The sequence below is a fragment of the Cajanus cajan genome, chromosome 7, assembly GCF_000230855.2.
Source record: "Cajanus cajan strain Asha chromosome 7, NIPB_CcT2T_4, whole genome shotgun sequence".
NCBI classification, from domain to species: Eukaryota; Viridiplantae; Streptophyta; class Magnoliopsida; order Fabales; family Fabaceae; genus Cajanus; species Cajanus cajan.
In genome coordinates, this window is record NC_138523.1 from 48,161,852 (window position 1) to 48,189,452 (window position 27,601).

At 31.6% G+C, this 27,601-nt stretch overlaps 2 protein-coding genes across 6 annotated transcripts; one reads left to right on the plus strand and one right to left on the minus strand.

The window, feature by feature from the left end:
• Positions 1–1,466: 1,466 nt before the first annotated feature.
• Positions 1,467–6,173, plus strand: LOC109805051 (Mitochondrial import inner membrane translocase subunit Tim17/Tim22/Tim23 family protein). Its single transcript, XM_020366997.3, has 8 exons — positions 1,467–1,901; positions 2,377–2,516; positions 2,637–2,736; positions 2,862–2,960; positions 3,813–4,160; positions 5,007–5,099; positions 5,190–5,396; positions 5,700–6,173. Exons 1-8 carry the CDS (start codon positions 1,584–1,586, stop codon positions 5,958–5,960), a joined length of 1,566 nt encoding a protein of 521 aa, XP_020222586.1. The 5' UTR covers positions 1,467–1,583; the 3' UTR covers positions 5,961–6,173.
• Positions 6,174–7,451: 1,278 nt separating this feature from the next.
• On the minus strand, positions 7,452–26,390 carry SRS2 (P-loop containing nucleoside triphosphate hydrolases superfamily protein). 5 transcript variants are annotated; one of them, XM_083059908.1, is made up of 29 exons: positions 26,099–26,378; positions 25,271–25,892; positions 25,116–25,157; positions 24,799–24,962; positions 24,006–24,204; positions 23,123–23,179; positions 22,921–23,026; positions 22,689–22,822; positions 22,481–22,555; positions 22,206–22,331; positions 21,982–22,113; positions 21,811–21,894; positions 17,699–17,812; positions 17,464–17,564; positions 16,823–16,889; positions 16,083–16,133; positions 15,805–15,882; positions 12,967–13,173; positions 12,851–12,889; positions 11,978–12,049; positions 11,790–11,876; positions 11,666–11,722; positions 10,435–10,646; positions 10,241–10,334; positions 10,106–10,156; positions 9,908–9,970; positions 9,756–9,815; positions 9,007–9,069; positions 7,452–7,834 (listed from the first exon to the last, which is right to left on the minus strand). In XM_083059908.1, exons 1-29 carry the CDS (start codon positions 26,191–26,193, stop codon positions 7,745–7,747), a joined length of 3,342 nt encoding a protein of 1,113 aa, XP_082916034.1. In that variant the 5' UTR covers positions 26,194–26,378; the 3' UTR covers positions 7,452–7,744. The 5 variants fall into 5 exon arrangements, 4 of the variants coding, with proteins under 4 accessions (XP_082916034.1, XP_082916035.1, XP_082916036.1 ...); XM_083059909.1 differs by lacking the exons at positions 16,823–16,889; positions 17,464–17,564; positions 17,699–17,812; XR_014427915.1 differs by lacking the exons at positions 7,452–7,834; positions 9,007–9,069; positions 9,756–9,815; positions 9,908–9,970 and having other exon boundaries at positions 10,241–10,344; positions 26,099–26,388.
• Positions 26,391–27,601: the final 1,211 nt, after the last annotated feature.

The following is a 27,601-nucleotide window of genomic DNA, read 5'->3' on the forward strand; positions in this document are numbered from 1 at the left end:
GAGAAGAAAGGCCTTTAACTTTTTTTTTTTTCCTTGATAGCAAGTAATTTTTTTTCCCATCTAAATTACAAGAATGATATTTAATATTATATATATATATATATATATATATATATATATATATTATTTCAAAGTTTTATCAATAAATTGACTCGTTGTTTATTTCACCATATAATTTACTTTTATCATTACAAAATAATAGTAGTATTACTATTTTTATTTTTTAAATACTTTGTTTAGGAGGAGAGAGAAAAAAATTGAAGGAAATGAGAGAAAATAAGTGATAATTAATTTAATAAGAGATATGTAAAAAATCATGTAAATTTTATAATTGTTTCATAAAACAAAAATAAGTGAGAAATGGAGAGAAATTAATATTTTAAAATTGTATTTTATAGTTAAGTTTTTACATAAAAATAAATAATATATATAATTACAATTTTATCTCTTTATTTTATATTGAAGTGAGATTAAATTATATATATATATATATATATATATATATATATATTATATAGTAATATAATCGATTATACAATATAATATATTAGCTTAATAACATATTAGAATATGATATATTGATTGTTGAATAAGACATCTTTTTATAAGGTATTAATGATCTTTGTCTAATTTCATGAAAATCCCTAATGTGATAGGATGATTTTAATACTCTAAGCTCATACTTTATTTATTTATAACAAATCTCCTTTAATTCACCACCATCAAACAAGAGTGTAAGTATATTTTTAGATTTAATGTAAAAAATAGTATCCTTTTAAAATTTATATATATAAAAATCTCTTAATTTCCTTAAAATAATTTCAAAGTTTTCTATTTTTTGTTATAATAAACATATATTTGTAGTAAATATATAAATCAATTATAAATTTAGATTAAAAAGAGAATAATTTAAAAAATAGTTTGTGATTAATTAACTATTTTTTTAAACGATTATGTGCACGGGTTAGATAAGACTATTAATAATGATAAAGTTCTCTTTATAAAATACTAGTAAGAATACTTCATACCTCTATATATTTATTTTTAAAAATATTTTAAAAAAAATTTATTAAATCTAAAGATAATAATATTAAATATAAAAATCAAAATCAAAATGGTAATTATCAAAATTTATTCCTTCATAGATAATATTAAAAGGGTTCGGGGGCATTAATAATTATACACTTGTGTGTAATTATTTAAAAAATTATAAAAAAAATTTTACATTTGAGAAATATATTTGAGAAATATAATGATGAGATTAAAAATGATACGTATCCTTTTTATAACAAGTATAGCTTTAACATAGTTGCATATTATTATAAAATAAAAAAAACCTTAGTTATGTATTTAATATTCAAATTCAGGATTTTTTTTTGTTAAATTAAAATAGTCGTGTTGTTGATTTGCGTGTCGTAGTGATGCAGTTACACATTTTAGAATAGAGAAAGTATTTAACTGTAATGAGAAAGTAATAACTAAGAATAAAGAAATTAAAGGAAGCTGTAACAAATCGGAAACTTGTAAGTGATCGGATTGAAAAGCAAAGCATGGGGCCGTGACTGTGACTCCATTCCATTCCCATGGCACCGTCCTCTCCTCCGCTGCTCGACAATTCCGACGCCGAGCGCCGACTTCGCGAGGCGGAGGAGCGCCTCCGCGACGCCATCGAGGAGCTCCAGCGCCGCCAGCGTCGCGCCGCCGCTCATGCTCATCACCACCGCCGCGTCGACTCGCCGCCCTGCGATCACGGCCCCGACGAGTCGTGCGTCGCTCACGCCATTGGCAACCTCTGCCAGACCTTCCTCCTCTCCTACGGCGTCAGAGTCGGCATTGGCATACTCCTTCGCGCCTTCAAGCTCGTTCGCAGACAGTCCTACTCCTCTCTCCTCGATCTCAAGGTTTGTTCAAATCAAATTAGGGCTCCTATTCATGGCATTGATTCTTTCTACAATCAGAATTTTGGCACGTCTCAGATTTGTGGTTTGCGTGATTAGCCGAAGCATTTTATCCTAAAATTCAGTTAACTTTTTGTTTTTGTCGGAGTAGGTTTTGATCGGAACGAGTAGAAGATAATAGAAATGGTGTTCTGGAATAGTTTCAAGTAGATTTTGACTCAACTGCGTTTTCGATTTTTCTTTTCTTTTAATATATTCTATTCAATTTAAATTGATCAGCAGGATAGGATTTTATTCAGTTCGGTTTCAGATGCTGATATTATTGTGTGGAATGGTTGAAGCTTTGTAGGTTTCAGTTGTTGTTAGGTAATATGTATGTAACATGGATGTCTTGGATGCATTGTAGATGTTAGCATCTATGTTTTTATACAAGTAGCGAATGTATGAGGTTATTTATGGATATTTGTTTTGTTTGCAGCAACTTGTTTCAGAAAAAGATTTAATAGTAAGGGAAGAAGCATGCCGTATAGGTTTACTTTTTGGTGGTTTCACTGGATCTTATCATGCTCTTAGATGTTTGCTGCGAAAGTTGAGAAAGAAAGAGGCGCCGCTTAATGTGTAAGTTGCAACTCAAACTGTTTACTCGGTTTATTTTTAAAATACTTGGATATTGTTTTATGCTTTCACGTTTGCACGTGTTGCTTATTTATGACTTTGTTTGAGGGGATGATGGAACAGAATTTTAGCAGGTTCAATAGCTGGATTCTCAATTTTGGCGTTAAATGATTCAAATAGGAGACGTACACTGGCTTTATACCTGTTGGCTAGGTTAGCTCAGGTATTTGAAAGTGCATACCCAAAATGATTTCTGAGCAATCTGACTTACGTGGATGTATTTAATACATTTTTAGCCTCTTAAAATGATCTGCATTTGCCAGGCTAATACGTATTCTTATATATCAGTGTGCTTATAATTCTGCAAAATCTAAGAACAAGTTTCACCTTTGGGGGAGTCATTGGAGACATGGAGACTCTTTGCTGTTTGCCCTTGCTTGTGCACAGGTATTCACACATTATTCTGTCTTTTCATGCTATTTTTTTTTCTTTTACTTATCACCCTTGTAAATCATAAACTTTGTGTAGCCTGATAATTGATATCAGTAGAATAGCATTTTTATGTAAACATTGAAGCATTTTTATGTAAAGAGGCAATGCTGTTTGGTGCGAAAGCTTTTGCATTAAGTTGTTACAAGTACCTCATAACAAATCATAATCAGTGAGAGAAAAAAAAATGAAAAATAGGTAATTGACAAAATGCAACAAACTTTTTTTTTACTTTTCTCACTAGTAATTTCGTGAGAACACATCTGTACCATTTGGCATTTTTCTTGTGAATATCCTAGAGAAGCCTGTGTGAATGTTTATTCTATGTTTTACTTTTGTAAGGTCCATGTAGTCGATTCCACATAGGGAGATAACTCTTAGTTGTTGTATAAAAGAATGGAAAAAGAAGTATAGAGATAAGGTTGTAGGGTGAAGTACTGTAGTTTAAATGAACAACTTGTAGACAAAATCTGTAAGGCACCACGAGATGCCCCACCCACCTGTAGTTTAAATGAACAACTTGTAGACAAAATTGTGGCTTAAAGTAGCGTCCCTGACTACCACTCTGATTATTCCTAATGTGCGTATAACATCCCTATGCCCATTATAAAGTATAATTGTATAACTACCAGTTGATGTATTTTAAGTTGATTATTTCTGCTGAGATGCTTTACGGATTCCTTAATGTATGTAAAATATTTGTTGTTATTGTTTTCATGTAATTTTTTTAAAAAAATTTATCACTTCTCATCTACTGTCATATTTCATAGAATTACTTTTAATAATCTATCAATAAAAAATTTATTTCAGGTTATGTATGCCTTTGTAATGCGTCCTGAGAGCTTGCCAAAATCCTATCAAGACTTCATTCAAAAGACTGGGCCAGTTGCAGAGCCTGTATACAAGGCTGTAAGGGATTCCTGTAGAGGTCATCCAGTTGATGTTGCTTCACTGCATACCTATTTATCTCATACAGGAAAATCTGAATATATAAAGTTGGAAGAATTTCCCTCCATTATTCCGTGTTCAATCATTCATCCAGGAACAAATTCATGTTTAGTTCATCAAGGAAATGCAACATCCACAACGTTTAAGAAAACATTCCCGCTTTACTTCTCTTTGACCTTTGTGCCTTTTGTTGTTCTTCATTTACAAAAGGTATTCTTTTACTCAATTATTTTAGTTACTTTTATATCAGCAAATGAAATACTTGCATAGGTTATGAAGAAAATAGTGTCATGTAAAAAATAACATGTGCATAATTATTAAGTGTTTATTGCAAGCGTCCTTTCTAAGTACTCTGCTGAAGATTAATATAGTTAATCAAATTGCTTGTGTTCGATATATAATTGTTTTCTGTGAAAATATAAAATTAACTTTATGCCCATTACATTGCCACTGCCATCCTAGTTTTAGTTTAAAGTAAAGTAATACTCATAATTCATAATGCACATTCATGATTGAAATTGTTATTTTTCCTTTTCATGCAATTTGGGCTGAGAATAATTAAATGAAGAGCTTCTAAAAGTTCCATACAAATTTCTAGTTTCTTAATGATGACTTCTTATACATAGACTCCATATCTCAATACTGCTAAGATGCACTCGTTAAGGTGCCTCAGTCCTTGCAGTACGAATGAATTGGTTCGTTGGGGTTTAGGAGGTCAAATTTGTATGATGATTCACTTTTAATCTTGGTTTCATTATTGATATTTTTCTTTCATCATTTCATGATTTTTTTTTTGATATATTCAATATCATTGCAAGATTATAAGGTTGAAATAAATGTTATGCTGAAGTCTTGCTAGCTCTAAGATTGAGTTGTTTTTGTGCTATGAATAAGATCATGAAATTAGAAGTTATAACTAAATTATACACATACTGTCTTCCCTCTACATCCACCAATGCCACAACTGCTTTTATTTCTGACATTTCTGTAACTTTTGTCATTGCTATTGTTATTTTTATCATTTATTTTTGCTGACAAGAAGGTTTATGGTTCCAGTTCACTGATGCTCCATTCCGTACTTTCTGGCTTGCTGTTAAAGGTGCTGTTCGCTCGACAACATTTTTGTCTGCTTTTGTTGGAATCTTTCAGGTGTATTTTTGTTGTTGTTATTATTAATAATAATTTGTTTTTATTGATAAATGTAATATTAATGTTCTTTGTGTCATTCTGGTTATGCAGGGAGTCATATGTTTACATAGAAAAGTTTTTTCAAGAGATCACAAGCTTGTATATTGGATAGCTGGTGGAATATCTGCCTTATCCGTGCTATTGGAGAAAAAGGCTAGGCGTGGTGAGCTAGCTTTATATGTTCTTCCCAGAGCAGTAGATTCATTATGGTATATCTTGGTGAACAGGCACCTCCTTCCAAAAATCAGGAATGCGGAGGTATGTCCTCTAGTTACTTTGCACTGAATTAAAGGAATCTTTTTTCTGATCTGTTTTTCTAGCATCCTCCAAAAATTAATTTTCTGGAGCCCTAGGGACAACCACACTTTTTTATGAAGTGAAAGTCAGTTTTTACTGTTGAGATCCCTTTAGATGTTTTTTGAGTTCCAATATCCGTGCAATTAAGAGAATGTGAGAATATTACCCTCCATGTCTCAAGTGGCAGTATGCGTGCCTTTGCTGGTCATTTATCTGTCTTTCCCCGTATCCATGATACATGTTTTCATTTATCAACTTGTACAGGTTTTCTTGTTTTCTCTGTGTATGGGAGGAATCATGTACTACTTGGAACACGAGCCAGAAACCATGGCTCCATTTCTTAGGGGCCTGATCCGTCGCTTCCTTGCCAGCAGAATCAGCAATCCAAGCCCACCATCTAATCGGACTGCTTCCTACACATACCTGCAAGCTCTTGATGGTATGACACAACCAACATTACAGGAGAAGAGGGATACTGAATCTTCTTCCCAAAAGTACAATCTTGAATCCATTCCTGGCCTTTAACATCTTTTTTTTCGGGTTGGTAGCTCTGAACTGCTGTTTCTTTGATTAGGTAATAGGATATCTTGTATCGGGAATCAGATTCTATATCAATTTCATTGATGGTTCCCCATTTTTTTTTATTGATTGCTAATGAAGGTGAAAGCTTTCTAATTATGTGCGAAAAACAAAATAAAATAAAAAGAACGTGATCAATGGAACAATTGATTTACATTATATTCTGGAAAATACAAATACTACCCATAAGGTTCAAATCGACAGTTAAGTTACGGCTTTATTCTTATGTGGATTGTATTGATTTAAAACTTTAAATCCATAAATTAATTAAAACGAGAGGATTTAGAAATTCTTAATTGCTTATTTGGTACTATTGGCTTTTAAATTTTCATTAAATGACTTGTTATTCAATTTAAACTTGGACAATTTGAGGTGCTAATAGTCATCGCAATTACAAACTTCGATTATTAATATATTGTTAGCTTGAGTGAGGCTGAATTCAAGAAATTAAAATATGATTGTTTTCAAGGCTTGTAGATGAAAAATAAAATGGTAAAGAGAAAAGATTTCGGGATGATTGGTTATGTTATTTTGACAAAGATTATTCATTAATAAAGTTAATGAATGTTTTGAACAAATAACATGTCGATTTAAAAAAGCATAATAAACTTCGATTAATTGAGTTATGTATGTTAATATTTTTTTACTGCAATAAAAATCATTTGTTACGAGGAAAAATGTTCCGTGTTTTGTGGAGGAATTTTCTCTAGTTCATCCCACGAAGTGAACCGTAGTAGGGAGATTGTATGCTTGGAAAAAGTTTTAACGTAGTGTAATTATTGGTAATTATTATTTTGGTTTATATAGTTGAATGATTTGGTTACAAACAAGCTATTAAACAACCATCTGCAAATTTACGAGTTTTCCATTTACTTTTTGGCTGAAACGAATACATGGTTTGAATATAGTGTATAAATTATTATTAAAGAAATACAATTATTGACCCAGCTAAAATGCAATTAAAACAATGATTTTCATGCAAATAGGTAAATATAAATACTTTGAACTTATCCTTGTAAAAACAGAGCTTTAGATTTTAATTCGTTAAATTCCTATAATTTCTTGAGTGAACTAAGGGTAGTTCGCAGTGAGTGATATTTTTTAAGCAATCCTACACTCATTACAAAGACCCGCTCAAAAATATAATTAATATCAAAGAGTTGATAAAATTGAACAAGAACAAAAGTTGTATCTCAGAAGACTTTGCGGCCCATTGTTGATTAATGTAGACGTGTCAACATCTTAATGCTCAACTTTGTTAGTTTGATGCGTATACACAGCACCACTTTAGAGGCCCTACTAATCCGAAATTATAAAATATTTTACAACAGAACACTCAAATCGGTGATACGGAACAATGACTACGTATTCAACAATAGCATTTCCATCCAAAAGACGTAACCTTATAAATTATACGCGATAGTTTTCCACATGATACAACCGAAACTTTGCTACCTGATATTTCGCATGTTAATTTTGTTCAACACTGTTTTTATTTTATAAAATCCATACGGTATGTTTATATTTTAACAGGATATGTACAAAATATAAAGAAAGAAAACAAATGTGATAAGTGATAACATACAGAAAATAACTGTTCCAATATAACTTTAGTAGTGGATGATAAAAATCCACTAAGGCCCACATAACTATTTACTTGACCAAACTAGCTTGGTCTTCAATATACAGAAACTGGAAAGGAGAATCAGAAGAATACCCCTACTGGATTCTTACAATGATTTGTACTGCTCAATAAGATGAGATGCATGGAGCCGGGAAGTAGGTGTCAAGGTGCAACCCAGTTTTTTCAAATATGAAATCTGCAAAAACAATTGATAGTCCTGTCACTTCCAAGACAAGATTTACATGCTTAACGATACCCGTAAAAAAGCACAACAGTCCCATCTCTATACCCAATCATTATCAAGAAATATTAAAGAAAGTTATCCTTAGGTAATGAGGTAAAAAATTTGATTCCTCAAAAAGAAATCAACAACAAAATAAAGCCAACGTTGGAAAAAATTTCATTTTAGTTGTCCTTTTAAACGAAAGTCGAAACATAGATGATAGATCATTAGCAATGCTAAACTTGTTTATAAAGAATAAAATTGAAGATGCTTTCTATAAATATGCCACCAACACCGTTAAGTATTAAATTACTAAACAAAAGGAATGAATTTACAAACAACAAAGAAAAAGTGAAAATGGTAAAAATTAAGATACGGAGTAAACTAGCCAATTCTAATCATAGAACTTGTTACTACAAAACCAACAAAATAAAATTTCAACTTGTTACCACAAAAACATTGTTTATAAGGGTAACGGTAGGTTGCATTAGGCTAATCTAGTAAATCACGAGCAATGCAAAAACAAATAATTCATCTATAAAAAATTGATTTCACAGTAAATATAGTTTTTTACAACATGAATGTAAAAAGCAACTTAAAATAATTCACGTGACTAATACATTTTATGTTAAATTTTATCTTAAAACTAATTGATATTAAATGAAGTTGGACAATATATATATAAACATATCCGAAAAAATGAGACAGAATGTAAGACTTTCCATCACCCCTAAATACTAAAGAAATCAACAAATTGGCATTAAGTGCTAACATGGTATCATAGTTTAGAGTCCATCTTCTTGATTTATTTATTCTGGTGGGCATAGCCTAATTCGGCAAGCGTCCGTGGAGTGGGGATGTTATGCAAGTTTCACATTGCCTTCCTTAATTCTCGAGGTGCGATTTATATATTTGTTAGACAACATGTTAATTGATTTTAAGATGAAATTTAACATTTTGTAATTCTGGAAACAAAATAAATTTGTTCTTGAATGAATCTGATTATAATTGCATATTTTCTATATTTCTATGAAGTTTCGTATGATGAATAACTTCATACCTTTTATATACCATACACCGCAAGTTAAGAATGCAAAATTATTAAAATGAAAGAACTAACATGTCCTGTCACCGTTAATTGTTACCTGCTTGTCAGTTGGTATTGCTGAACCCATTGCATTTTCAATCTTTAATTTCAGAAAATGTTCCTGAAAAGTGCAAAACATACTCTACTGTTTCATTACAACATCAAAACGACGGTAATAATGGGTTGCTATGTTTATACCGCATCCCAAGAAAACAAATAGTTTTTGTGCAAACTAGTCGGTTGCTGAGGAAAACTACATAAACGTTTTGCACAGTTTGGGGAAGTATAAACTTATTAAGACCATAAATTAAAGGATCTCGTTGAAATTATTTACAACAGAAGAAAACACTGGATTTTGAATAATATGAGATGATGTAATATACAAATTATTCACATCAATATATACTAATATTCTAGGTCATGTACTAGTTTAGTATGTACTTCCTCTATTATCTATTGTAAGAAAAGAAAATGATTTCACACATATTAAATAAATTAATTATATGTATTAAATTTTACCAATTTCATAATATGGTTCCAAAATTATCTTTGTTATAAATGCCAAAAAAAAAATAATGCTACTGAAAGATTATAAGTTAAAAGAAGAGTATATTAGAAAAAGTACTATTAAATAAGACAAAAGTAATTGAAATTTGCTTATATTTATAAAAAAAATGTGTGCTTTGTTATTTATAATAGAGAACGAAATATATAACTAGTACTTACAGGTAACACAAAAAGGATACTAATATTCTAAAAAAATCTCATAATAATCCAAATAAATAAAAAAGTAAAAATACAGCAAACCTGTTTTTCCCTCATAAGATGAGCACGTTTATCAGCAGGAATCTGCTCCCATCTCAAAACCTACCAGGAAACGATATAATAGAAGTTCAATTTCTTCCAGTATCTTAGAAATGGAACCATATTTAGTTTTAGAAATGTTTAAAGGTGCTTACATATTGAGCATACTGAAATGCTTCTTCACAGCTTAAACAAGATTTTAGTGTTTTCAACAAATCCTGAAATTGAAATTAAAATTCAGGATACAAAACAGTTTAACTACAAGACATCCACGTACACACGGACACACGAGAGAGAGAGAGAGAGAACAGGCAGTAGAAAACAGAGCTCAGAAAACATAGATATTGCTGGACCTTGTTTTTGTTGTTCTTCTGTCTGAGGCGTTCATCAATCACAAAACTAACCTGTTGTATCCAATAGAAAAATTGATTTAGTTATCAAACAAGAAAATATAAAATATATATAGATAGAACCAACAGTATAGTTACCTTGTCAAGCAACCTCTTTGGATCTTGAAATGCTTTCTTTTTAGCCCATTGATGGAATAAATGGGAAACAATAGACCTGTCTTCAACACTAAATCTGCAAAAAACTAATGTCATGATTAAAATTAATGTTTCACAATCAGTTACAGCTTAGAACAGCGACAAATAATAGTAATATAATTATTAAATAGAGAAACCTTCTTAAGAAATTATTGCTATTGTTTGCCTCTGCAAATTCTGCAAGCTCATTAGAAGCCTCACTAGAATGATTATCAAGTATTTCACGAGGCATAGGGACCACATCTGCTTCAGATTGTTTCTCTCTTATCAACAAGTCCATGGTACAATGGACTGTTTCCTTTTGAAGAGATTCTTGCTTTATGTGTAGTTCTTGTAAATTTATTTCACCCTACACAAGAATGTACCATTTAGTGAACTTGTACTTTTAAACTTCAGCAGAAATGTGAAATTAGCAGAACCTAGATACGTGCTACGAAGAATATGTGCCAAGGAACACAAAGGTATAAGTTTTATAATATGGTCTACTCTGTATAATGTATCATACACCATCCATTAACACAATTCCAGCCAGACCCTCTAGCTCTCTGTAGTTATGAAACTTCGACGGTCTGTCAAAAATTATCATATATAGATAGCATTATGATGAAAATAACCAAAGGAAAAAGGCCCAAACATAAAATAATTAACTGTTGCGAATACCTCTTATAGCAATGCATGGGTCAATATGAAATCCTGATTAGTTAGGGCGTGTTAGTTAAAGTAGATTGCATCTCTTCTCAAGTATAAGTGAGAGGTTGCTGGGAACATTTCTGTTTCTCTCGAGCATTTTTTAAATTCAAGTTAGCACTCAAAGCTGGTTACTTTTTCTCTCCATTCATGATCTATTCTAACCACTCTGGTGAAAACTTGAGTCTCTAATCACAAAACTTAGGCGCCTGGTCAATTCAGAAAACTATGGCTAACTTACCTGGAACTACATAGCCATTGGCCTGAGCATGTACAGTTATGCATCCCACTACAATAAGCTATTTAAATATTGTACCCAAAAAAACTAGGGCAGGCTAAGGAGGATCCAAACCTAGGCTACAAATACCATATAAAGAAGAAAGGTTTAGATGTACGACTCAGAAGTATACACGTACGTATTATCCATAATAACACATTATTAGAGATTTAGAGCACAAAGGAAATCAATCATAAATACAAATCAAATCCCAAATTACTGTGATGGCTATCTTATAGATATTAACATGTGTCTATTCTAATATAACCATGTGAAAAATATGCTATTTAAGAAGAGATGATTAAAGGTAACTATTACTCCAGCAGAAAGAGCAAGGATTTAAAACAAGTTTTATGCTATAGTTTGATAGTCAAAATACTTTATAAGACGGCAGGAAGACATACCTGAACTTCTACAAGATGACGAGGGATTTCTTTCAAAAATCTTGAAGGTTGAAGCATCTAGAGAGACACAGAATTAGTAAAAATTAACAATTAAAAAATGTGTTCAAATTTATTATAGACAAACCTGCCAGTTTGAGTCCATCATGACATAAAGAATAAAAAGCTTCTGCCGAGCACGAGTCATTGCAACATATAATAAACGTCTTTCTTCCTAGGTATCATATAGGAATTAGAATCATAATTTAAAACAATCCAGTTGAAGACAAAAGAGATATAAATAATTCATCCAACTATAAAACAATAACAATGTACCTCAACCAAGGCTGCAGTGTCCTTTACATTGCCCTTGAAATCGTGTAATAGAGGGATCTCAGATTCATTTGCCTATTTTATATAATAAAACATCAGTGAAGGAAACACAACAAAAAAACGAACTTAATCCATAACTTTTCGTAATAACTCGTTGAACAAACCAAGGAACTATGGTCCCTAAACAGGGTAGTGAAAGATCAAAAGTCAAATCACAATAAAGATAAAATCTTCTTAACTATGGCATTCTATCAACTTTATTACAACAACATCAATAGCCTTGTCCCACTAGGTGAGATTGCCTACATGAATTGTACAATGCCATTGAGCTCAGTTAAAAACTAAATTCTCAAGGAACTCTGACACTAATAAGCAGTTGCAAGGTCATGTTTCATATAACCAGGTTTAACTGTTTAAGTGTCACTCAAAAAAAATGTTTAGGATCACATAAACAAATAATAACTTTTGAACAACTTTTTTGAATAACATTAAAAAAAATGCTGAATAAAGCAAGAAATTAATCCATGAACAAGGTAATCACATATGAAGATTCAGATCATAACAAAGATGTGTTCCTCAAGTATTGAAAGCAAACCACTTTGATAATTGTGTAACTCAATCTTCAATTAATTTCTTGAAAAAAAAAATTGGTACATTTTTTCACCAGTTTGCTAACTCAGTGATTTCCAAATTTTCAATAACCAGTTGTATGATCATGTCACAGTAATGCAGTTTATTTAGGTGTAAATGTTAGTCATATAATCATCCGAGGATAAGATTCAAAATGGGGTATAACATCTGAACATCTATTCTGAGAAACATGAGAAATCACATATTCATCTACTTGCTTAAGAGCCTGTCAGAGCAATCACATACCTTAACTACGAAGACAACATCCCACTCTAAACCTTTTGCCTACAGGTAAAGCAAACGTTTAAACTTGTTATTGTTGAGCTAAACTCCATTAGATACTATTCAACTGAGATGGGTACCTGATGAATGGTAGTCAATGTCACAGAATTTTCGTTGTCCTTCCTCCGAGCACGGAAATTTTCTTTCTCGCGCTCAAATAAATAATCAATGAATTCTTTTAGAACAAAAATGCAGCCTTTATCTTCTGATGTTTCCCTATCACTCTTTACCTCAACTAATTTAGTGGATAGAAACTCAGAGACGTCATCTAATAGGTACTGAAGAACCTGAAGAAAGGTGTAATTCAAGCCATGGATGAACAAAGTGTGGGTCAAAATGAATTCAACATGAAAAATGAATAAATTTAAAATAATAAAATTCAAAACAATATGTTCCTTCAAACATGTAATGACATTGTTGGAAAATCGCCTTAATTGTAGTTATCCCTATTAGGGATGAGAATAAATCAAACTTTAAATAAGGGTCTATGGTCTGACTTGTTTAAAATCTTGTTTGACTTAACCTATTTAATAAAAAGGCCGGGTTAAAACTTTTAAAAAAAATCTATTTATTTAAAAAGATTGAGTTTAAGCTTATAAAAAAGTTTGTTGAACTGATTGGTCAACCAAGTTAGCTATATGAGATAATAAAAAAATAATATTTATATTACATTATTAACAATATAATTAAATAAATAAATTTATAATACAAAAAGTCAAATTATTAATATTTTTACATTTTCACTACACTTAAATTTTTTCATTCCATATTCATACAAAATATACAAAATAGAAAATCTAGTAGTCACATCACATCTTCACCTAGTTTTTTCCTTCATCTTCATGGTTGATTATTTAGAATATTCCAAATAAGATATAGGAAAAATTTAAAGGTTTTTTTTTATAAGATTATATTCTTTCATCACACCTTGTGTGTAAGTCTATATGAATGTGCATGAATTATCTCTCTTACATTAGTTTTTATATTTTTACTTTAAACTCTGAATATTAATAATAATAATAGAGTAAACTATTTTTTTTTATCACGCAAATTAAAAAAAAAAACTCATACACGTCTTTAAAGATAGATTTATTGATTTATTTAAATTTAAGTTTATTAGCCTATTTAACATTTTTAACATTGTTATTGTAAAATAAGCTTTTAAATATGATAGTAGGTCAAACTAGACTTTTAAAAAGGCTAGGCCAAACCTAGAAAAAAACCTATGATAGATAATAGACTAGACTTAGGCTTTAATTTTATAGAACAGGTTTGGTCTGTATACTTAAATTCTGGTCTATTCTCACTTGTAATCCCTAGCCCATGTTATTCACGGCCTCTTTGGGGCTGCCTTAATTGCTTAATCAAGGGTGATAGTTTAGTGCCACATCAACTAGAAATATGACTTAAATAGAGCTTATAAAGATTAGACAATCTTCACCTTACAAACTAGTTTTATGAATTAAGCCCTAAGCTCAAATTCTAAGATGATATTAGAATCTATCCTAGATCCATTTTTGGGTCCCCTACACTCGCTACACTCTAGGCTTGTAGCCTTAAAGGGGGAGTGCCGGAAAGTCGCCTTAATTGCAATCACCCCTAGCCCATCTTAGTTATGGACTCTTTGGGATCCTCAAGCGTGGTGGTTTAGTCCATATCAACTAGATATATGACCTAAATAGAACATATAAAGCTTGAGTTTCTCACCTTACAAGTCAGTTTTATCATGTTAAATTAAACCCTATACTCATGGTTATTTGAAAAGTCTAGATGTTGGCCTAGCAGCGAGAAATCCAAGTTTATGCTTGGTCATTTGAAAAGTGTAGACAATGGTCTAGCAACAAGAAATCCAAGTTACACTTAGTCATTTGAGAAGTCGTAGACATAAGTCTACTAGGGTGAAAGTCTAGGTGTGGCTTAACAATGTGCTATGTATTTGTGAGTTGTGTTGGGTCCAAGTATACATGCATATAGAATTAAGAGCGTAAGAGTTGTGTCAAACATCTTGAGTTGTGTGTATTGAAGTTTGTTGTGTTGTGCTTGTGATGAGTTCTTAGTATGCTACTTGGCTTTCTTATATGTACCCCATTATGTGTAAGATATAATCTTGCTCCTCTATTGCTTGTTTGTTATTGTTTGGAATGACCACCATTATTAGGTGAGCATGACTTTGAGCATGTTGAGGTTGTGGGTCGAGAAAGCTTAGACTTCTATATTACTAGTTTATGAATCAAGCTTTGATAGGTTGTAACATTAGGGTAGTGATATTGTTTATTAGTATTTATGTTTTATGAACTCATTAGTTTTTGAAGAATCATGTAAAGGCTGTTTTAGAGTTTATTGACCTTCTTTATTAGTGTTTCTTTATCCGTGGGGTTTCATTCCTCAAGATTTGAGAAGGTGAATCTTTTTATTCCAAGCGCAAGAGCTATATTATAATTAATTGCCGTATTTTGATATTATTTAAATCAAAATGTTATGGGGTAGAAGTTTAACACTTAGCCTCATCAAAGGATGATTTGAAAAAAGAATGAATAAAGTGGCTAGGGATAGACACAAATGCTAAAGATACCTTAAGTGAGAGAGAAACAATGAAAAACATCAGGATTCTCCCTCAGTATCTGATACCATGTAAAGAGGGATAGAAGTATCTAAGAGAGAGACCTTGCTTTTGTTACTGTGAGTAGACCCACAATTATTCATTTTGTAATGAAAGGGACTTATGCGTAATCTGTGAGAGTCTAATTGGTGTTACATTTACAGGTATAAAAGCACATACATGCACGACAATTACTATTAATTGCAAACTTCTGTCCAAATTTTCAACATGTACATTACAAACACGAAAACCATTTTTTTCCTATCACAAAAGCAATCTCTAATAGCAACCTAAGTTTCCTCTTACATTGAAAACTTACAGATCTAATGTCGTAGTCTTCATTCAAAAATGTCCCTCCATCAACATCAAGGATTGCCCGTTTCTCAAGAAGGTATTTCTAAAATGAATAATTCATGGAATAATAATTAAATAGATATTGAAGAATATGACATTGTATTTGTATGGAATATTTTCATAAAAGAGCTGTGTTTATTTTTAAATCCATTAAAATTTATGTCAAAATTAAATTCAGATTTATCTAACAAAAGAAGCAAAATATTTATAAATATATAGTTACAAAATAATTACAAGACAAACCTCGGGTATCATGTTTGCCACAGAAGTTATAATAGCAGAGAGTGACTTTTCCTGTCACAATAACAACAATCCCACTAGTAAAGTAGCAACATGGACAGATAGATACCATAGAACTTTACTAAAAAATCCTTTTTACTAAAATCATTCACAAATTCTTTTTTAATGTTTTCTTAGTTCTTCTATTGGAAACTACGCAACTATTGGAAACTGGAAAGTGCTGTATAAAATGTTTAGCATCAGGTATTTTCTTAGGAAATTAAATTTTATGTTTATTCCTCTTAAATGTAATTAATATCGAAACTGCTACAAGGTATATATAGAGCTGGAGTGCACTGCTCTGTACAAGAGGTAGAGGCTACAACAGAAATCCTAACTATAACAAACTCTAACTAACTATAGCTGAACACCCAACTGTCAGTAACAGCGAACTAACTAGCCAGAAAAGGATACAGTGTTGTGCACTATATTGCAGTACACGCAGCAGCATAATCTGATATCTCTAACAACCATAATGAATTTTTAATACAAACCATTGATGCAAGACCAGATGCTCAATATTTATGCTTGTCCCCTATATTAAACACTAATAATTCAATGTTCCCCATACATATCTAAAATAGAAAGATCAAATATCACCGAGATATATTTTCTTACTATTCACCATCAAAGACTGATTTAATAATAACTATTATTGCAAACATAAATTAGATCAGCAATTGAAGTGTGCAGAAAGCGTTTACCCTGTGAATAAATTTTGATATCATCTCTAGTGTCATTAAAACCTTCCTTCCGTGGGTAAGCTCACTCCTATGATCAATAATAATTAATAACTATGAACGTCATTCTATCAATTAGGTTTTAAGACAATATACAACAGAACAATACATTAAAAAAAATGTCTTTGAACTATGAACATAAAAATAACAATAACAACTATGAACGTCATTCTATCGATTATCACCATATGCATTATACGCTGCAAGAAAAAAAGTCGCATTGAAGTCGAGGGATAAACACAAAAGCAAGAAATATGCCCTAAATAAGAGAACACCCCAAAATTGAGAAGAAATATTGCTCACAGAAGATTATTTTCATAATAATCGATATTTCAGAGGAAGCCTTGATCCATGGGGCTGATCATTCCAGTTTCATCATCAAGCCATAGTTATTCAATTAAAATGTGGGTACGTAGATTACTTTTTTCAGTATTCACAGTTAAGGCAGGATGGATACAACTAATTTACTTGATAAAAAAAAGTGTCATTTTAGAAAATCAGATGTGTCATGCATAATCTTACAGAGCAACAGAACAAAGTAATGTGTTTTTTTCAAGTACTTAATATATCATAATAAGACTTTAGGGAAGAATCTTTTACCAAACCTTTTAAAGGTGCCAGAAATCTTTGCACTAAAGATGTCAGCGGCAGCTGACAAGAAACTGCATTTTCTAATTGTTGATATTTTGTTGATATGATCAATTATCTGTAAGGGAAACACTAATCTGAAACAGTTGCTGAAACAATATCTGAAGACTAAAGAAAATATAAAAAGCCACCATGGCTATATGCTCCATATGTCAAGAAGGTTCAATCTGAAAATCTCTATAAACGTTGTACCTTCTTCTTTTTATCTTTCTCCAAAGGCAGTAAAGCCTTGAAGACTCGACTATATGAGCCATCATCACAACCAGGCAGTGCTGTTCGAAGCATGGCAATGATAGTTCTGACTACCTATTATGAGAAGGCACAAGTAAATAAATTATGCATATATGCAAAGGTACGGATACAACCATTCGCAAGTCAGAATAGTTATAAGATTATAATTTATATTTATAAACATAAAATAAAATTCAAGATCTTGTGAACTTCAATGACCAATTAGTCTAGTAGATATCTTCCCTAAATCTCATTGAACTCCAGGGGCAACTTACATATGTAACAAGCTTGATGCATATGACATATGCACCAGCTTAGCTTGGAGGCGGAAGTTTTAAGGAGGTAACTGCCGGTTCATTTTAATTTTCCATGACTTCATGCAGATATTCTTCACATCTTGAAGTATCTCAAAGGAGAACCAGGGCATGGATTCTATACAAGAATATTGACCATTATAGAGTTTAATGGTTTTGCTGATGCAGATAAGGCAAGGTTTCTGTTGATAGGAGCCTATGACGGTTTATTTTGTCGTTGTGGTAGGTAACATGGTATCTTGGAAAAAATAAAGCTATAAAACATGGTTACACATATTTGTAACAACCTGGGTTAGTCATTAGCTGTCACTTATAATACATATATTATAAGCATTTATGCTCTAACTTAGTGAATTTTTTGCATTATCTCAGTTAAATTGTCTGTGAAAGTTGTCTCTAGAAATTAGTTATTGGCTGTCAACAATTAGCTTAATTTACACCTATAATAAACGGAAATGTCAATTTTACGTTATTGATATTATTGATCCAAGATTTTTCACCCTTTGTATAGCTTCAATCATTGGCCTCTTCAATAATTGGACATCAAAAATGCCATCTAGCATGGTGAATTGCAAGAAGAGGTATATATGGACTAGCCTCCTGGCTTCACTACCAGTACCACTGGCGACTCTCATCTTGTTTGCTAGATGTGTCGAACTCTCTATGATTTAAAACAGTCCCCACTGGCCTGGTTTGGGCATTTCAGTTCTACCCTTCTAAAATTGGGAATGACCAAATGCAACTAAACAAAGCTGGTTACTCTGTCTTTTTCATTCACTCTCTCGTTGACCTTTACATTTATCTTGTTGTCTATGTTGACAACACTAACATCACTGGCAATGATGAGGCTGGCATCCGACAACTCAAAGACTTAGACCATCTATCCCATCAATGTCAGACAAAAGATTTGGGCCCTCTTAAATATTTCTTGGTCATAAAGGTTGCTCAGTCTAGTTCACGTGTTAGCCTTACTCTACATAAGTATCCATTGGACATTTTTGAGTAGTCGATATACTCAATTGTCGTCCTTGTGACGCTCATTTGAATCCTAATGTAAAGCTTCTTTTGGGTTGGGTGAGCCATTGAAAGACTCAAGATATCAACGCCTCGTTGGTAAACTTATTATCTCATTGTTACTAGACCTGACATTTGTTGATACATAAAAAGTGCACCTGGCAAAGGATTATTACAAGAACAAAAGCAACGCAAAAATCATTAGTCGCTCTAATGCTAATTGGGCAAGATCGCTATCAAATAGATGATCCACTTCAAGATATTGAGTTTAGGATATCACCTAAGCCACCTTTTCTCTTGTTGGAGGAAATATAATTTCATGGAAGAGAAAGGAGTAAAACATAGTTACCGAATCCAATGCAGAAGTTGAATAATGTGCTATGGCAACAGTCACGTGAGCTTATGTAGCTTAGGCAACTACTCCAATAACTAATATTTAGAGACATCGGGGGATGAAGCTTATCTACAACTAGGGATGAAAATAGACCAGGCCTTAAACAGGACCTATGACATGACTTCTTTGAAATCTGGTTTGGTCTGACTTGTTTAATAAAAATGTTAAGTTTAAACTTTTAAAAAAGCCTATTTATATAAAAAGGTCTAACTTAAGCTTATAAAAAAAATTGTTAGGCTTGATAGGTTAAATTATTTATTTATATAATATAATAAAAAATTAATATATATATATATATATATATTATTAAAAATATAAATAAATTATTAATATTTAAAAAAATTATACAATTATTTTTTTTTCATTATAGGTTTATAAGTTTACGACTTATGCATGAATTGTCCCTTTAACAGAAAATGATTCAATTTTTCTCCTATATTTCTTTTAAAATTTAAATTTTAATAATATTGAATAAACTATATTTTAAAAATAATTTTGTTAATTTTTAAAAATTAAGTTTATTAACCTAATTAACATTAATAATTTAAATAGGTTAATAGGTCAGAAAGGTCAGACCAAGCTTATAAAAAAACCTATGATAGATAATAGGTCAAGTTTAGGCTTTAAATTTACAAAGACCCAATCTATATATTCAAAGTCTAGCCTAGCCTAGCCTATTCCCATCCCTATTTACAACAATTAAAATGCACTCCATATTGCATCAAACTCAAATTGTCATGCAAGGACCAAACACAAGTGTTGGAGATCCCACATTACTTAGAAATAAGGTCAAAATAATGTATATAAATGTGGAGCAATCCTCACCTTACAAATCAGTTTTGTAAGGTTGAATTAGGCACATAATCCACTTTTTGGTATGGTATTAGAACCTATATCCTAGTGATTATCGATTTCTAGTGGATTTATCACGCAACCCGCTATCAGGCCATTAACGAACCACCCACAAATGCTTATATCCTAGCGATTATCGATTGTTAGTGAGTTTGTCAGGCCACCCTTTAACTGACCGCCTGAAGATGTCCAATCCTACAAACTTCATGTTTGAGATGTCCAATCCTCAGTATGAGAAGAGTGTGTTGCAGATCCCACATTATCTAGAAATAAGATCATGCAAACTTCACGCTCAAAATCTCCGATTCTCAATGTGAGGGGATTGTGTTGGAGATCCCACATCACTTAAGAATAAAGTCATAATAATGTACATAAGTGAGGAGCAATTCTCACCTTACAAATCGGTTTTGTAAGGTTGAATTAGACTTTTAACTCACTTTCTTAAGGATCGATTGCCACTTTGTTAAAGAAAAGGTGCTTCTCAAAGAAACCACAACCAACTTTGTTAACTCCAGCAATCAGCCGGCTAATATGTTCACGTCTCTTAAAGGTTCTCATGTTGAATATATTTGTAACAAGTTGGAACGTGACATGCATTCTTCAGCTTGTTTGGGGGGGGGGGGGGGGGGGTGGTTAAATATTACAAGTTACCCAAGTTAATTCTGTAGCATAGCCATTACTGTAAAGTTTGATCATGTTATCAAAATCCAAACTGGACCAAACAAGAGGACACCAAACCAATTCATTTGATCCTAAAAACCGGCCTTGCAAAGAACCAGAGCAAAATCAGTTAAATTAGTTCAAAACTGGACAACTCAAGAAAAATTGGGCATAAACTATACAAATTGTTTGCTTGAAAAAACTTGTATTTTTAATTAATAAATCCAATATTGTGATGATTGATAGTTATATCAATTATATTTATTTGGTTTCTAATTGTATTTACTAATTGTTATTATCGTATATTGTTGAACTTAAATGTTGTGACATTTGATCTGGTTTCATGTTTAATTTTGAATATTGTATCTTATGAGTTATAATATTTTTACTTTTTTAGTGGAGTTTAATTTTTAAATTTATGAAGGTATAAATATAATATTATTTTTTTAATATTGCTTAATATATTATGTTCAAAATTAAAATAATATTATTCAAATATAATCAATTCAATCGTGGTTGAATCATTAAACCTTGAACTATTGCTTTTGTGGTTCAATGACCAATCAGGTTTTAAAATCCTTGAATTTGATAGTTTTCTTTTGTATTTGTGACTGATTTCCTTTTGTACACTAATGTGTCATTAACGTGTGTGTACCTATGAGACGCAAACATTTAGACATCCTTCTTCTCTATACCTGGAAATAAAATCCTACTGTTTACAATGACCATAAAATAGCTAGTGACCAACTTAAAGGCCCAGGAATGTTAATATTTTAACAATAGCCAATTAGAAATTGTTAGAAATAAACACCTTATAACTTAATTGGAAAAAAAATTACCTTTTTTCTGTAAAAAGCCACACCGTGAATGTTAAATGGTATTTTCCTATCACGGAAAGCCATTTGAAAGGCTTTCCCCGATATCTGAAACAGGAAGAAAGGGAGTAGCAAAATTCAGTCAAATAGAGGGTAATAGCTTTTGTACTTGGTTATAATAGTAAGAGACATCACCTGCCTACGGTAGAGAATTGCAATGTTGCCATAACAACTGTTAGCTGCTGAATGATTTGATGAAATTTCTAAGATTTTGTCAACAATAAATGCGCATTGTGCATCCTCATTGTGACACTCCTTCATAACTATCTGCAGATTATTAATACAATCAATTTTAAATATATAAATAGGAAAGTCCCAATTAAGCAGACTTTTCAAAACAGCACACAGCAAGATGTAACCTTGGATCCAGAAGAGTTATCAGTAAGAACACTCTTCAACTGACATCGCTTGGAATTATTTTTAATAAGAAAAGATGCAGCCTCAACAATGCAACGTGTGGATCGATAGTTTTTGTTGAGCCTAATCTGAACCAAAACGTTATGCGAGTAACCAAATGAAGACATTTAATAAGGATATAATGTGTGCATTCCTCTACCAATATATATGGGTGTACATAACCAATTAAGAGTTAAGTATGTAGCATAAGGCATAATCATCCAAGAACAAGAGAAACCTCTTTGTAGTTTGGAAAATCGTTGCGAAAGGAAATAAATCCAGAAATGTCAGCTCCATTGAAACTGTAAATTGACTGTAAGAAAAATAAGACATTAGACCAATGATTACAAAGATGATCCTTTAAGTGCACAGGGATAAACAAAACAATACAAATATCCAATCATAGACTTATCAAATTTTAGAGATAAAGAAGAAAAAATTCATACTTGATCGTCATCACCAACAATTGTTATTTTATGATGAGATGCAAGAATCTTTAGAAATTTGTATTGCATGGCACTAGTATCTTGGAACTCATCTATAACAATAGCTTTCCATGAATCCTGACATTCTTTGAAAACTTATTCATAGATTAAACAAACACAAGTTAGTCCAACTAACAGTAACAAATTAATAGATCTGAATTAGTTGTATACTTATGAAAATGAAAATTCTTACCTTCAGGAAAATCACTGAGTAGCTTCACAGAACAGCTGATCAAGTCATGATAATCCAGAGCATTACAAGATTTTAATATGTTGTTGTAATTTTCAAGAATTTCAGCCTGATTACAATCAAGAAAAAAAAATAATAAAAAATGTGAAAGCAGAACAAGTCAGTGTCTGTGCACATGTGTGGAAAAGCCATTTTATCAGCTTACTCCTATTTCGTTGCCCATTTCACGATATTCTGAAGAAGTTCTTCCCGAAGCTTTAGCCTGAAATGGTATAAATTTATTGCACGTGATCGGATTAATATTTAATTTGAAGCATTAAAAAATTAAATAATGAAAAATATTTATAAGCTATGTAGCAGCTAAGAAATGCATATTTCATTTAAAATTCCTAATTAATAATTTAGAAGCAAACAGCTCAACTTTCCAGCCCCTAACAAGATGAACGACCAATTGTCTCAGGTGAAGCTTTGGACATTTTTATACATATGTAGATCTGTCCCACTGAGTCCTTGTATAGATACAAGGCAAGTCACATTAAGTAAATAGTGGAAATATAAAACTGGTGAAAATATAGTTTAGGGTAAGTTCCTGCATGATAATTGATTTTTCAAAGAAGATACCCTTCTATTAAGTCACAATTTACAATGGAATATTTAATAACAAATGTTTCTCAGATTATGCACTATTAGTCAAAGAAACATGAGGAAAATAAGTAGCTTGGGCTTGTCAGAAATAAAATTATTCATGTGCTTTTCCCCAATAGTTTAAGCCTGAGATAGTTGATCCACAACACCATGATATTTTACCCTAGCAAAGATTTTATTAAAATGACAATAGTATTTTACTCTTTAATTAGAGCACTATACCTTACATTTACACTAGTATCAAGATGCTTCTAATAAAAACCATCAACTTCTACAGAAAACAGGACTTCTCTGTAAACATACAATTTTATTTTTAATATATACAATGAGTGTGTTTATAATTTTACATAAGAATTGAGAGAGATTAATGTAGCATTTGCAAAAGTATTTCAAAAGGTGGTTTAGACTTTAGAATGATTTACTCTTTTGAATAAACCAAATACCTGAGTCACAAAATTTTGCCATTTCTTTGCCTTATCCTTGAATTGTTTAGGATTCTTTAGACTATTGGACAATTCACCAATCAATAATGCACCATCTTTGTTACCACTCTTTTTATTTTCTAATAAGCGAATGGCCTCAATAATTGCATTACGCTGTTGCCCCTGTCCATATATTAAGAATTCAGATGTACGACCTAACCTGAAATGTAATTTGAATTCAAATATTAGAAAAAAATCATATGGATACAACAGAGAGCTCACACAGAACCAGTCATATAATATATGCATGCATTGTGATCAAATATTAGGCAATATTGCTTTAAAAGCAAATGCGGCATACCAATTCTTAGTTCATGTTTAGTTTATCTCAAATATTACTCTTTTATTTCTTTATCTCCTTTCACCAAAAAGTTTCCTCTAAGGCACTATGTCCCAATAGTAAGCAAATGGAATTATATGTACCAAATGGAATTTGTTACTTCTTAAAATGTAGGATGTTGTCATCTTTTATATAAGAAAATTTCCTTAGACTAGCTGTTCTGTCTCTGCAAAATTAATCCCGGCATGTTAAGTTATTCATGTAAAACAAATCAACAAAATATATTAAACAACACTAATCATTCATACAAATGGGTTATCAGTTTGTGAATTGATTGATAGATAATGAATTATGATAAATGCCACAATTAGCATTAAAATAACAAGGAAATTAACTACAGCTTTAGTATCTTAAACAAAAGACAGAGAAGGACACAAATGGTATCTTATAAACAACAGATTAAGGACAACATACTTTTCTCCATGTGAACGACAAAGTTTCAAGGAAAATGAATGAAAAGTACTGATAGTAAGTTCTTTAGCTGTTGCCTTTCCAGCTATAGTTCCTATACGTTCTCTCATTTCAGAAGCAGCTGCTGTTGTAAATGTCATTGCAAGGATGTTTGATGGACTAATGCCCTGGTCATATATTTAGCGGAAAATAAAAATTATAAACAATATAATGTGTAAGGTAAAAACACTATGTTCAGAAAGATACAGAAAGCTGGACAAGAATCAAAGACAAGTAAGAGCAAAGTATCTATATCTCATGGCACAAAAAAAATTCATCACCTCATTGAGCAACATCAATACACGCCCAACCATGGTGGATGTCTGGTATAAATAAAAAAGACAATTCAGCTCCAATAAGAAAATCAAAACCTAAAAATAAATAAATAACATGCAATTGAGTATAGACCAAGCAGTGCAGTAAAGTTGAAGAAAACCTTTCCACTTCCTGGACCAGCTACAATCATTAAAGGGGTTGAAATATCGGTGCAAGCTGCTTCTCTTTGTCTGTCATTTAGGGACTGCAAGTATTTCGAATATTCCTCAGGCATCGTGCTATTTTCAGAACTTTGTAAACCTTGCCAGCTTGTATCCACTTCCTCTTCTTTAGTATCTAGCTCAACCCCTGAGCTAAACAGGTAACCATTTCCTATACCCTCAGAAACAGTACTAAATCTTGATCTCAGATTAACATCACAAACGACATTGCTCTCGCTCGAAACTTTCTCGCTACAGCTACAACCTAACTGCTGCTCTGCTGCCAACTCTGCAGATTTCTGCTCAACCAAAATGTCAATTTGCTCCAAAACAGACTCATCGAAATCATCGTCGAGAATCGTAAAGTAATCCAACTGTTTAGGCTCAGAGCCTTCAGGTTCTCTCCTTGGATTCTCGAAAAGAGATCGACACAGATTCTCATCCGCGGAACCGATTGCAGAAAGTGACACAGTCCTTGCATTGAAGCTGCTGTGAATTGCACTGAGCCTGTTCTGCGACACCTCCGCAAGAGGAACTCTCTTCGCAACGGAAACGGAATCAACGTCACCGGCACTCTTGATTCTACATACAGCAACAGATTGTGGAGTTTTGAATAACGAAATCAACTTGCGTGCGGCATTTGAAATTGAAAATGCATCGGTGTTTTGTTTCTCTTAGGTGAGATTCGATTTCCAAAAAAACTATTAAACGGAAAATGGAATTTGAGAGGATAAAAAATTGAGAAGGTGGAGAGAGAGAGAGAGAGAGAGAGAGAGAGAGAGGGTTACCGGTGAGGAGAGGAATCGGAAGGCCTTTTACGAGGAAGAAGAGGCTTTGAAGCACTGAAATAGGCGCTGATTCGGCCACTTTGGTGCTCTGCCATTCCCGTGCGACGAAGAGAACAGAAGAACGTTAAACCCTGACGCAGTTACTAGGTGTGCGCATGAAGGAAGCGCCCAAGGAGGCAAAAACTATCGTTCTCCGTTTTTTAAATGGGTTTTGTTTTCTTTTCTTCTCCCTCGCTTCGAACAAATAATTAATTATTTGTTTTTAATTTTACAAAAAGGAATAACATTTTTTTTATAAGATAGAAGTTTACGTAGACATTAATAAGGTTCGAGACAATATTATCATAATTCTTACCGCTTTAAATTTTTTATTTTATAAAGTAAATTAACACAACAAACTTTATATAAACAAATTTGTTCTTGAAATAAAAATATTTTATCAATCAATTTTTCTTTTCAATATTTAGTATTTATTAACCTATAAACTCTATGTGTGTGTCTATATCATGCAATTTGAACAAGTTTTTATTTTTATTTGTATAAAAAAAATTTCACTTTTTAAAATTTGTAAACATTTTTGTGATTTTTATAGAATATTTTTTGTTCTTTTTAAATGAGAAAATTTTAGTTTTTGTTCTTGAAGAAATTATTTTTTTTATTTTTGTTTTTTTAAATTAAAATTATTATTTTTTGTCTCTAACGATGATTTAAAATATATATATATAACATTTATTTTAATAATTTATGAACACGTTAATATGATATATACTAATCGTTAAAAGTAATAATTGAACCTTAACCTTTTAATATGCAAATAAGTACTTAAGATTTATTAAATAATAATGAAAAACAAAAATAATATTTCTAAATTTTTTTGGAATAAAAAATAAAGAAGAAATTTTATGGGGAACCAAAACCCTAAATTATTCATTTTGCAAGGGCTAAGCCTATAAAAAAAATCATGTCAAGAAAAATCTTCTTTATTAATTTATTATAACAAAGTGTGTTAAATTATAGATTATTTGGCATAACTATTGTTTTAAATAAATAGAATTCATAATAAATATATTGTTAACATATAAATTATATTAAAATATATATATATATATAACAAATAAATATATTTGGTTATTGTTAACACTATAATTTTAATACTAACAAGCATGCCACCACATTTGTTGTTGTTGCAAGTAACATGATAGTTTCTACATTTGTTGTTTCTCTTTCTCTAACAATGACTCTCGTCACTACATTTATTAGGTTTCTGTGTGAGAGTGTCATTGATGATTACATATACAACAAGGAGGAAACAAAACTACTGAAACTGTCATTCGACTCTATGATGGAAATTATTCCCAACTACCTCTTAAGTGATGAGACAACAAATAAAATTGGGAGTTCATGATATCATGTTGCAACTATTTAAGTAGTTAAACAGTATCATGAAGGCTATGGGTCAAAATGTGATCCAAAATGTCAATGAGAAGGAACAACACAACTAAA

Bases quoted from the DNA above. Each gene is read 5' to 3' on its own strand.
- SRS2 (XM_083059908.1), bottom strand. From the start codon at position 26,193: ATGGCAGAGCACCAAAGTGGCCGAATCAGCGCCTATTTCAGTGCTTCA. The intron at 25,893-26,098 runs GTAACCCTCTCT...TGCTGTATGTAG, and splicing joins TCCGATTCCTCTCCTCACCG to AATCAAGAGTGCCGGTGACG. The intron at 16,134-16,822 runs GTAAACGCTTTC...TTATTGTGACAG, and splicing joins TATCAAAATTTATTCACAGG to GAAAAGTCACTCTCTGCTAT.
- LOC109805051 (XM_020366997.3), top strand. From the start codon at position 1,584: ATGGCACCGTCCTCTCCTCCGCTGCTCGACAATTCCGACGCCGAGCGC. The intron at 2,517-2,636 runs GTAAGTTGCAAC...ATGATGGAACAG, and splicing joins AAAGAGGCGCCGCTTAATGT to AATTTTAGCAGGTTCAATAG. The intron at 2,961-3,812 runs GTATTCACACAT...AATTTATTTCAG, and splicing joins TTGCCCTTGCTTGTGCACAG to GTTATGTATGCCTTTGTAAT.